This window comes from Conger conger, chromosome 12, assembly GCF_963514075.1.
Source record: "Conger conger chromosome 12, fConCon1.1, whole genome shotgun sequence".
In the NCBI taxonomy this organism is placed as follows: Eukaryota; Metazoa; Chordata; class Actinopteri; order Anguilliformes; family Congridae; genus Conger; species Conger conger.
Window position 1 is genome coordinate 41,233,213 of NC_083771.1, and position 12,755 is coordinate 41,245,967.

At 41.7% G+C, this 12,755-nt stretch overlaps 1 protein-coding gene across 3 annotated transcripts in view; it reads left to right on the plus strand.

The window, feature by feature from the left end:
• Window positions 1-10,524, plus strand: part of fibcd1b (fibrinogen C domain containing 1b) — a 113,032-nt gene extending 102,508 nt beyond the window's left edge. For all 3 annotated transcript variants that reach the window (XM_061263515.1, XM_061263514.1, XM_061263516.1), the window contains 2 exons: window positions 1,248-1,427; window positions 10,262-10,524. In XM_061263515.1, the coding sequence (XP_061119499.1) occupies window positions 1,248-1,427; window positions 10,262-10,524 (443 nt within the window). The remainder of the gene's footprint in view (window positions 1-1,247; window positions 1,428-10,261) is intronic.
• The last annotated feature ends 2,231 nt before the right edge of the window (window positions 10,525-12,755 follow it).

The following is a 12,755-nucleotide window of genomic DNA, read 5'->3' on the forward strand; positions in this document are numbered from 1 at the left end:
AGAGTGGCAGCCCTCTCAGATTAAGAGCTGCCAACCTTACTGAATCCAATTTTCTGTCCTTGTGGAACACAACTTCCAATAGCGCTCTGCTATCTTCCTACACCATACACAGCAACAGCACACAATATGAAGGAAGTGTCTTGGAATACATACCTAAATGTATTGTACTAGTTTTATATTGTTTCTCAACACCGGATCAAACTGCCTTGAGGTAAATCCACCAGCACATACTATTTAAATTAAACTTAAGGTATCTTAATTGTATCAGTTTTATATTATTTTCCTTTTGTTTTAATTGTCTGCTTGTTTTATAGTAAGTAATGCTGAAACAAACTGTGGGAAACTGAAACAACTATAATAGCAAACTCATTTTCATCTTTGCCAGTACACGGTTATTACTATAAGTTTAACTTGAAATCTACAATTTTGCTTTACATTACTGTGCTTTTCTTTCACATACACATTATACTATTTACCACTCTGTACAGTCTGTTCTATAACACAATAGTATTCATTTGCACTTGTGATAATGCCTCATGAATATCTAATGCCAAATGAAATCTGACCTAAAAACTGATGTATTGGATTTGTGTATCATTAACAAAGATCAATCCATAAACAATTAAACAGAGCAGGACATACTCCAGGTTCAGTGCACTCTTTCTTGAAACTCTTTACAGTACTGTGTCCAATTAAAAGGCACAACATCTAATTGCTGTGAAAAATTGTAAAACTGTAAGCAAGGATGACTTCTCATGTTTTTATTCCAACATGATTTTCTTTGTCATTTTCAGTGTCTGTTGAAATTTTGGTTATAGAATGTGTCATTTAGTCTGGCTAGACGCTAGAGTAAATGCTCCAAACTGTAGTATTTGACTTTCTTGCAGTCACAGAGCATATCCTCTGTGTACACCAGCAGTGAGACATACTGATTAGTGACCTTGAATGCAGACAGTTGGATGTCATTACCGCTGTAACTTCTTGTGAATTGCTCACATAATGTACGTTGGTGTATTAATGTTAAGTTGGATCCACCTATATTCATCCTCAAGTGAGTAATTAAATGGCATTACGTCTGTATCTCCCCTAATAAAGGGCAATTATTGAACAGCATATAGACGCATATACTGTAGACTCATATCACTGCCCAACTCTGCTTTCAAGAGCGCTCTGTCACAAGAACACTCTACATGCCATGTTTGCAGCCAGATGCGGTCTGACCTGCCGTTCACCTCTCTCTGTCTCAGGTATGAAGAACATCCATGCCCTCACCATTCAGGCTAACTACGAGCTGCGCATTGACCTGGAAGACTTTGAGAACAGCACAGCCTTTGCCCAGTATGGAACCTTTGGCGTGGGCCTATTCTCTGTGGACCCGGATGATGACGGATACCCACTGACCATCGCCGACTATTCAGGCACAGCAGGTCTGGAAAAATGATGCATTTTCTTTCAAAAACATTGTTCTCGTGTATAGGTAGATAGATAGGTACATGTATCTAATACTGAACTAGCACTAATATCCTAGACATACACACACTAATATGCACTAGTAGAAGAGTGTCACTCACTTGAATGGAAATAAATCTCATGTGCTGTCTATAATCTGCAGGTACTCCAGGCTGGATAAACATGATGCACAATCAATATACAAAAGTTGAAAACTCACCTTTACCTAAAAATTGAAACAATTTAAATGGATTAATAATTTGTGACTTGACACAAATCAAGTAGTGTAGGCAAGTGTGATTTCCCGGTGTCAGGCAACAGATTGATGATATGAACAAAAAGCTAGGCAGTTGACAGTAGTTTAAGAGTAATTATTTATAAAGTGTGTGTTTGGGGGGCACAAAGCACCTACTGGGTAGATAAACAACCATTTTAAAATAATTTTGATTTAGTGTATTTCAATATTCTCTGAAATTACTGGAAACATTTCCAACTGTTTCAAAGCAATATGAAACGGCAGCTCCTGTCATGATGATTGAATTACTCCAATTAATTACTCCAATGACCTGGAGCATAAACACATTAACTTCTTGACAGAAGAAGCTATTTGAATATGCCTTTTTTGGGGGGTTGCAGTACAGGAAACACAATAGATGTGTGAGATAGCAGGGAGCAGAGAGAAAGGCTTGCGTCAGTTCTATGAGGCGAGGGCAGTTTAGTAAAGGCTTGCATCACATCTCTCTGTGGCTGCATTGCCCTTGGAGTGGCATGTCCGCTTGCCACTGTTAACCATTCAGCTGTGATCATTGCCGTGACTCATTGAGAGCCATCTTGGTACCTGCTCCTGCACAGCTACTTAGCTAAAAAGGTTTAATCAGTTCTGTGGAAGGGAACATCTTCACTACCAAGGTGACATGCGATTTGATTTAAATGAGGTCTAAGTGCTGGGTCGTGTCCGGGTCATCAGCCTCACGCTGTTTGTTATATTGTCAGACCTTGAGAGCACCTCAACCTGAAACCTTCGTTACCATGGAAACAAAAGAAAAAATGAATTATGTCCCCCACCTCCTGATATTCATGTACAGCAGTAATGTCATAATAGACAGCTATGCTTCTAGACTGTTTGTCCAGTGCCCAAGGTTTTCAAAGTAAGTTATTTGACTTTAAATAAAATGATTTCCATTTGAATTGAACAGAATCAGTACACTGGCTTTGAATTGAACTGCCAATACCATAAGTCAGCGTTCATCTGAGGGATGTCAGTTCATAATTCCAGATCATCCATGGTTGTCCCGATTCTGGAATCCTGCCTTTGTAGTCTGGGTTTTTCTAGTTCAGTTGTTGCGGTACGTCCTGCATTTTAAACAGCTCTACAATATCTTCAGCGGAGAGGCAATCTGCAGTGTAATTCTTCATGGCTCGCCACTCCTGTAACCCGAAGCTCATCTTTACATCACTTGGGGCATTTTGTCCAATTGCTCCCAGGTTCACCGGGGTGTAAGATCCCTGTACCATGAAGGATACTGACCAGAATCGCAGGAAATTGAGGCTTGGGGCCTAACTACGTGGCCTCAACACAAAGCAGAAAAGTGCAAATGGGCAGCAGTGAGTTATGAAGTTTAGAAGTAGTTTTGAAACTTGAGAGAGTTCTGATTGCATTGGTACTGTATGCAGAATGGTATGCAGTATGCAAAATTGAAATTCTGTATACTCTATTTACATGGACACAAAGTAAATCAACAAACAATATATTGAAATACATTGACTTCAGAAAATGTGTTTTGATCTATATTCTGATGTCTGTTTCCAATGCACAGGAAGTTTGTTTTCTTTATCAAGTATTTTTGTATATCATTCAGGTCAAACAGACAGCAGGGAAATGAGCTAATTCTACAACACATCTTGAACAAAATAAGACACACCCTCCAATCAGACGTTTGTTCCACTAACAAAAGAAGTTCTGACAAAACATTTTTCCAATGACAAAACATTTACTTTGATCAGGCCTAATCACACCACTGCAAATTAGCAATAGATAGTCGCATTAGGGGTGGCACGGATGGTGCAGGGGGTAGCACTGCCGCCTCACAGCAAGGAGATCCTGGGTTTGAATCCCCGTCGGCCAGTGTGGAGCCTCTCTGTGTGGAGTTTGCATGTTCTCCCCGTGTTTGCGTGGGTTTCCTCCGCGTACTCCGGTTTCCTCCCACAGTCCAAAGACATGCAGGTTAAAACACAGGACAATATCCTTTTGAGAATGTTTGTGTATTCTGATAATATTAGAATATTAAGCGGCATATAGACACTGTCAGTGTGTTAGAGGGAGCCTCTGACCTGCTTTTTACAACATGGTAACACACAGGGATCACAGTATATAATCAGCCTTAATTGGCCATTATATACTATATGCCAGTACTTTAATCTCTCTCATGTTTCCTGGTATTCATGTTAAATGGTAAATGGTTGGCATTTATATTGCGCCTTCATCCAAAGCGCTGTACAATTAATGCTTCTTATTCACCCATTCATACAGTGCATCCGGAAAGTATTCACAGCGCTTCACTTTTTCCACATTTTATGATGTCACAGCCTTATTCAAAAATTGATTGAATTCATTTTTTTTCCCTCAAAATTCTACACACAATACCCCATAATGACACCATGAAAAAAGTTTTTTTTAGATTTTTGCAAATTTATTAAAAATAAAGAACTAAGAAATCACATGTACTTAAGTATTCACAGCCTTTGCCATGAAGCTCAAAATTGACCTCAGGTGCATCCTGTTTCCACTGATCAACCTTGAGATGTTTCTACAGCTTAATTGGAGTCCACCTGTGGTAAATTCAGTTGATTGAACCTGATGGTCACTCTGTCAGAGCTCCAGCGGTCCTCTGTGGAGAGAGGAGAACCTCCCAGAAAGACAACCGTCTCTGCAGCAATCCACCAATCAGGCCTGTATAGTAGAGAGGCCAGACGGAAGCCACTCCTTAGTAAAAGACACATGGCAGCCCGCCTGGATTTTGCCAAAAGGCACCTGAAGGACTCTCAGACCATGAGAAACAAAATTTTCTGGTCTGATGAGACAAAGATTGAACTCTTTGGCATGAATGCCAGGCGTCATGTTTGGAGGAAACCAGGCACCGCTCATCACCTGGCCAATACCATCCCTACAGTGAAGCATGGTGGTGGCAGCATCATGCTGTGGGGATGTTTTTCAGCGGCAGGAACTGGGAGACTAGTCAGGATTGCGGAAAAGATGAATGCAGCAATGTACAGAGACATCCTGGATGAAAACCTGCTCCAGAGCGCTCTTGACCTCAGACTGGGGCGACGGTTCATCTTTCAGCAGGACAACGACCCTAAGCACACAGCCAAGATATCAAAGGAGTGGCTTCAGGACAACTCTGTGAATGTCCTTGAGTGGCCCAGCCAGAGCCCAGACTTGAATCCGATTGAACGTCTCTGGAGAGATCTGAAAATGGCTGTGCACCGACGCTCCCCATCCAACCTGATGGAGCTTGAGAGGTGCTGCAAAGAGGAATGGGCGAACCTGCCCAAAGATGGGTGTGCCAAGCTTGTGGCATCATATTCAAAAAGACTTGAGGCTGTAATTGCTGCCAAAGGTGCATCAACAAAGGATTGAGCAAAGGCTGTGAATACTTATGTACATGTGATTTCTTAGTTTTTTAGTTTTACTAAATTTGCTAAACAATTTTAAAAAAACTTCTTTCATGTTGCCATTATGGGTTGTTGTGTGTAGAATTTTGATGAAAAAAATGAATTTATTCCATGGGTCGAACCGGCCCATGGTAGTAAACTTTGCTGTAAATATGCTACATTTCATGAATATGTATTTTTCCCCTATCCATATTTCCATAGCAGCATTCTCCACAACACCCAAAACAAGAATATTTTTTTATTTTATTTCACAATAGCTCATTGTATAATGTAATTACTGACTATTGTTATGTCAAGTTTTCATACTTTCTTCACCTGCTGTTTTACTTTCAAGAGTCATTTTATAGTAACTGCTGAAGACACCCACTGACATTGCATGTGGGGCAGGAGAATTGTTAACTGTAATCATAGTTGGATATGAGAAATGTGTGATCAGAATGTTCTTTCTAGTTTCATAGCTTTCATAATATGCTTAGCATATTATTGATATATTAGATTTGTATTCTGTGTACTCCTGTGTGATATGCACAGACGCACATTTTAGATCATAATAATGGAATGCACATATTATGATGTGATGAATATATAAAGTAGGAACCTTTATGGAAGTGTTATCTCGCTTAGCTGACATGCATTAGACATGCCAAGTCCAAGCTATTCTTACTGCCTTTAATTTAACATTTTATCGATTATGTGAAGTAAGTAAGATGCAGAAAACAAAGGCAAAAGCAAGATTAATAAATTCAAGTTACATGAACACATATGGGGTATTGCTTTTAAATAACCCTTGTTCATTTTATTTAGTATCATTTTGTATATCAGTATCGGTAGCCAGGGGGATTTTAGCTATATAGCTAAATGTATAGACACAGAGGATCATATACAGTATTGTGCTTCATTCTTGGGGCCTCCTGTGTATGCTTAGTCCCAGCCTCCCATTTTAACAAGCTGTTACTTTTTCTTAAGTATGGGATTATTTACCCTCTTAAGCCAAATGCCAAAATTGCTATGCATGCCATGAAGAATAACATTTCCCTGTTTGTATTGTGTATATTGTGATATAATGATAAGTAAATCATTTTTTGATTAAATGAAAGGCTGAGTTTAATTAGGCTTAATTTCTTTAATAATTGTCTCTTAAACTTATTAACACAATGCAGCTTTGGCTCATTATCATTTGCTTTGTCTTTGAGTCATCATTATGGTGGTTAGTTTTAGTGGCTAGGTGTTTACACTTTCATTAATCAGGTATTCACCTCGGTTTTTAATTTGATCAGTTAAATAATGCGCCTCCAATTGTGATTGGAATGAAAACCAGCATACACAGGGCAAAGTTTGGTAACCGAGACTTAATATACAACAGATTGTTTGTATATCTGCCATACACCTCAGGGAACAGGTCTCCTGGCCCTATGTTTGTGTCATAATATCTTACTGCATACCCGCTGCTTGGTATTATCATATTTTCCCATTTCTATTTACTTTTACCCACATATTATTCACTGCATGGACATGTGGGTATGTAAACAATGTATTGTTTCACACAAGAGATTCTACTGCTAACATGAAACATTTTTCCATTGCTGCATTAAAGCAAACATATTGCATGTCAATGCAAAACCATGGCAAAGAAACTCTCTGAACAAAAAGTCAAGTCAAGTGTCCAGTGTCAAGTCCAGTCTACTCTAGTGCCCTCCAGAATTATTAGTGCCCTCAATTAATATTAATGAAAATTGCTGTGCAAAATTCACTTTATTGCTTATCAAAGGTTTCGATGTTCTGTCGTATAATCTTATCTTTTTCTCACTGCCCACTTTTGAAAAGATTTTCATCACCTTGATTCATAAAAGAGATTCATTTGCAGAGCCTGTCAATGTTTCTGTCAGACAAGAACGAAGTCTGGTTCAAAGACAAACAAAACACATCTTATTATCCCTATCATGCCCATATTCTCAGCATGAGCAAATATGAATTTGTTTAATTAGCTGGGTTTTTAAACATTTCTATAGTGAGTTTTTGCTTGTGCCATTGATTCCAAATTCAATCAATTAAGGCTTTGTGGTTGTGATTTCATGAAGTCTGGTAAGCGTTCCAAATGAATGAGATACAAGGTACAAACACAGCGTGGAACAGTACACACCCTGATCGGAAATTGACTCAGCATGGCATTTGAATTTGCTTCTGAAAGACACTGCAGACATATTTGACATATATGACTGCATCTGCATCTGTGTTTGCAGTAGTAGTATGTAATATGTTTGAATTATATTCAGCAGAGATAACCTATTGTACAGTGATATGGTATATCACTGTGGTATCCTATACAGTGTAAACACCTTGCGTGGTTGCTCCCAGAACGTCAAAGGAGCTATTAAATGTCTGTTATTAAAACATTTTAATCATATCATGAGGGAGGTTTAAAAGGGGGAAAATAAGATTATGCTTGAGTCTTTGATAAATTCACAACAAAGCTACACAGTGCATATTATGTATTAGTAAACAGTTTTAGAAAGTGGGGGGCCACATAATATCTCTCTGATCTTTCAATATTTAAAATATTAACTAGATGCGCAATTTACATTCATATTTTCCGCAGTCATGGCAAGTTAATTCCCAAGACTTAGCTTGAAAATAAACCATCCACTTAGATATAGATTGAAAAATGTTGTGTTAGTACTAGTACAGGTAATAGTAATACATGTACTAAACACAAAATGTAAACAGTGTCTGTGTTTACAGGCATACCAATACCCCAATTATCGGGAACACGCAGTTTATGCCAGTATTTAAATGATTGTGTACACGTGGAATAATAAATAATGTGATTATTTGAATAGCTGCGTTTACATGATTCTTTCCTCAGTCGTATGCTCAATGGAAGCTCATGGTAGCTTTGCTTCCGGCATCTTCCACTTCCACCTGACGTGCAGCTTCAAAAGCCAAAAGAGTAAAGCGTCTACGTGCCACAAGATCAAAAGCCTCAGCAAAAATCCTGTCTAAACAGGTTTTTTAAAACCTTTTGGCAATAAAATTATCAGATACATGTGTTACTATGACCCTTTCAGTAATGAGAGTATCGCCATAATCAGGGTAATATCGGAGTGTTACTGTGCGTGAAAATGCACCCACTTAATGAGAAGCCAACTTAATAGGGTGATGATGATCACCATTTAATAACTGACATGGGTCTTGCCTTCTAAGGGTATGTGCGCACCAATATCATGATGAAAATGCATGCCACACCAATACAGAGGCACCAGAACTCTTCACTGTTGGAAAATTGTTGCATTTCCATTTGTATTCCATTGTAGGCATTGTATGTGTGGAAATTACAGCTTAAATGAGAGTAATTAGGTTTAAAAAAAAGATCATTTGTAAAATGCAACATGTTTAAATACCTCAGGCATCTGACAGTGATGTGTCAGAACCATAATACACAATGGTTATGCTCAATTTCAAGATGCCTATGTCTTATTTTCTACTTTTGTTTAATAATCCTTGTTGTCTTTGAAGGTATTGTTCATTGTAATAACAAACAAGAGACATGCTTAGACATTACAGTTTGCTTATAATCTGTCGCTATAAATGTAAAATTCATATGCATAACTAGCTTTAAGTTTTAACTCAAAATGAATACTTTTTTAAACTTTCTATTGATGGATTTTTTTTATCCCCGATTTGGAAGCCATGTTCACACTGCAACACTCATTGCGACCTCCGTTGTGAGAAAGGTATATGCAGTCCTTCAAAGCACATGATACCACCTGCTGCTTCTTATCACACTGCAGACAGGCTCGTGTAGAGGAGTCAGAGGAGGACATTTTATGTGCAGCTCAACAATGAACTTGTGGGAACCTGATTGAGCAGTGGTTGTTGCTGTTGCCCTATGAGACGCTGCCATCCCAGCCTGTCATCGCATCCCTGGGCAACGCTAGCCAATTGGCCAAATGTCAGCGTGTTATGCCAGTCGCAGTCAGGTCTAGCATGCTAATTTCAACACCAGGCCAGGCCGTTCGCTATAACAGTGCTTTAAAGGATGAGCCACCAAGCAGCCCTATTCCAACACTATTCCTAAACACAATACACTTTTTGGCAATACAAGGGGGAATAAAGTGAATTCATTTGTGCGTGTATGTAGAAACATAATACCGCCCAAATATGAATGATGTCATTGGCACCACAGCAATGTTATTAAGTGTCACATCAGGATAAGTCCAAAATAAAAATAAAATACAGACAATTATTTCAGTCATCCGTGAGAAAAAAAAAAAATCAAAAGGAAAATACAGTGCTATGGCAGTTAGAGTGTCTGAAATGGTGTTTCTCCGCCTGAATGCAATGACCTTGTTTTTTTTTTTTCATGTGGGGTTTATTATATCAAAACTGAATTAATGGGTAGAAAAAGAGCAGCAAACACTTGAACTGCCATATGTGCAATAAAAGTGTGTTTTTGCCGACAACAAAGGCCCCTGCAAAACCATTACCTCCAGAGCAAATTCATGTTGCAAAGAGATGAGATTAAATTAACACGGCCTCTCTCTGCCGCATTACGCCCATGAAACATACATCACAGAGCTTAATAAGGGCATATTAGAGGCAAGCCCATGTGTTCCTCTTGCCCTCTGTCCTTCTTCTGGAATCCAACTGGCCCAGCTCCCTATACCTGCCTCCACATTCTCATGTTATTTTGTTTAAAAATACGATAAATCACATTTCTCCCACTGCTGTTCCTTTTCTCCTTTTTCTGCGGAAGAAAAGACGGCGGGTAAAATTGCATTTCCCTCTGCTGCAGCCCAGCCGGTGCATGGGAGCATTCTCACTGCTCTGCCTTATCCTCCTCAGTCTGTGGAGAAGAGAGAGTAGGTCCACACAGGGCAGACATCCATTCTCTGAGCGCAGACCAGGTTCAGTGGGGGGTATCCGTAATTGTCTTCTTTTTCCGCAAGCTTTGTTTTTTGTCGTCAGCTTAACATTTCGCCCCGAAAAGTCCAATCCCCAAAACAGATTAATACAGTCTCACTACTATCTCAGCCTGCTTGCTTCATTATGCATTTAATTATTCTCTCCGTACCTCTGTCTGTATGCCTGTGTGTGTGTGTGTGTGTGTGTGTGTGTGTGTGTGTCTGAAACCATACAGGCGACTCCCTGCTGAAGCACAACGGGATGAAGTTCACCACGAAGGACCGGGACAGCGACCACTCCGAGAACAACTGTGCCTCCTTCTACCACGGTGCCTGGTGGTACCGCAACTGCCACACCTCCAACCTGAACGGACAGTACCTGAGGGGGCAGCACAGCTCCTACGCCGACGGCATCGAGTGGTCCTCCTGGACCGGCTGGCAGTACTCGCTCAAGTTCACCGAGATGAAGATCCGGCCCACCCGGGAGGAGAACAAGTGAGCCGGGCCAGCCCAGGAGGACGATGCTGACAACTCGGCCACTGTTGCGAAGATAACTCTTTCTTCAGTAATGAGGACTATTCAATTAATTTCATATTCTCTCTCTTTCCTGTTGAACCTTTTTCGTCTCCTCTACCCTCGTTCCCTTGCTTACTGTGCAACCCTGACACTCCCTCCCCCCCGTCCCTACCTGCCCACTCCCGACCCCAAACCCCCTCCAGCAGACTTCCCTGATCACCCCGTAATGTTGCGATGAAGCCCCCTGGGCAAATTGTCAGTCTGTGTCACTCTTTGTCCTGATTAGGTCTCAAAAACATTATCATCGTTTTTTCGGAGTGATTCTCATGACCTTATCCCTTTGTCGTTTCTCAAGTGGTTCTCCAAACGAATGAGGATGCTTTCAGCTGCCAATGAAAAACCTGCTTCTACAGACACGGTGTGGTGGTAAGACTTTGCTCCCGGCAGATTCAGATCCCCGCGGTCGGTTACTCACGTTTTTGACTTGTGTGCTCATTGGCCGTGGAGTTGATTCCTGCCGCTTGCAGCTGCACTGTGCCTGGGTGTGTACAGTTACTGTCCCCCTCCTCTGAGGTCACACTGACAGAGCTAGACCCTAATCAAAGGACTGCTCACAAATGCTCTGCTGCATGGATTCACACCTCTAGAAGCACACCAGGCAACGAGGAGGAAACGGTATTGTGTTCGAGTTTGTGTCACGGACATCTGAATCATATTAGCACCCGGAGCGGGAGATGTACGGACGAGCCCTGTACGACTTTGTAATGAAGCTCTGTGCTGGGAGGTTTTTTTTTTTTCTGTCATTGTGATACCTACCTGAGATCAGGCAACGGTTGGCAACTTCTTCTTGGCGTGGGGTTGTGAGTTCTGACAGAGGTTAGTGGGATGAATCAACAGGAGTGGTAAACAAGATGTCAGAAATCAAAGCACTCAGATCGCATTCATTTGACACCAGCCATTAATGAGCATATTGGGCACTTTGTCTGAGCAGCTGTGCCAGCTGATCATCGTCCAAGCACTGCAGCAGCTACAGATGGCACTGCAGTGTGTCTGCGTGCATGTATCTCTCTCTCTCTCCCTCTCCCCCTCTATTTCTATCTCTCTCTCCCTCTATCTCTCTCACTCTATTTCTCTCTCTTTCTCTCTATTTCTATCTCTCACACTCCTATCTCTCGCCCTCTAGCTCTCTCTATCCCTCTATCTCTCAATCTCTCTCTCTATCTCTCACACTCATCTCTCTCTATTTCTATCTCTCTCACACTCCTCTCTCACACACACACATCTCTCTCACTCCCTATCTCTGTCTCTCTCTCTGTCTCTATTTCAATCTCTCTCTGTCACACACACCTCTCTCTCTAACTCCCTCTCTGTCTCTCTCTCTCTCCGTCGCCATTTCGATCTCTCTGTCACACACCTCTCTCTCTCACTCCCTCTCTCTTTCCCCTCTGTTTCGATCTCTCCCTCCCTCTTCCTCTCTCGCTCTCTCCGTCTCTCTCCCTGCTGGGAGGGAGCAGGGGCAGATGCCGCCATGCTTGGGATGAGCTCATTCGCACCCTTTCACCACTGCGCAGTCATCAGAGTATGAGATAAAAATCAATCCGCCGACACGCTGAGACCGCTCGCTTGAAAGAAATGGCAGGAAGACAGAGGAGGCATCCCACTTCACACAGACGCGCGTTAGTAATTCAGCCCGGCCGAATCAAAACCCGCGGCCCACCCCCCCGGCTGTCAGCCGTGATGAACACCGAGTCAAGGACGAGTGCCCGACGGAACAGACAGATGTTCCAATAGACGCGCGCTATCCACCTGAGTAATAGTCCGTATGTCACCGCGAATCTGACTGTCTGAGTGATTACAGTATATCAGAGTGATACATAATCTCTGACCAAGACCCCGTCTTCGGGAATGGGGGGGAACCCGGCACTCTTCCCACGCTGGCCTACGCCGAGGGCTGGTATCCCTTCCCTGCAGTCCCTCCTATTATTACCCCGGACTGGGAATAGCTATCTTGTTGATCCACTCCAGTTCCAGGAGTATACATAATTTAAGTGTTGGGAACGGGCTGTATCGCCGGGCTCCTCATTTAGAGTTGCACGGTGCACTGAGTGCGCAGCAGTTGAGGAATTTCAAGCAGGCAGGCTGCCACTGACTCATATCTTGGAGAGGATCTGAGAGCTGGCCACGACGGTAATAAAACCTTGTGCGCTCCTCCAG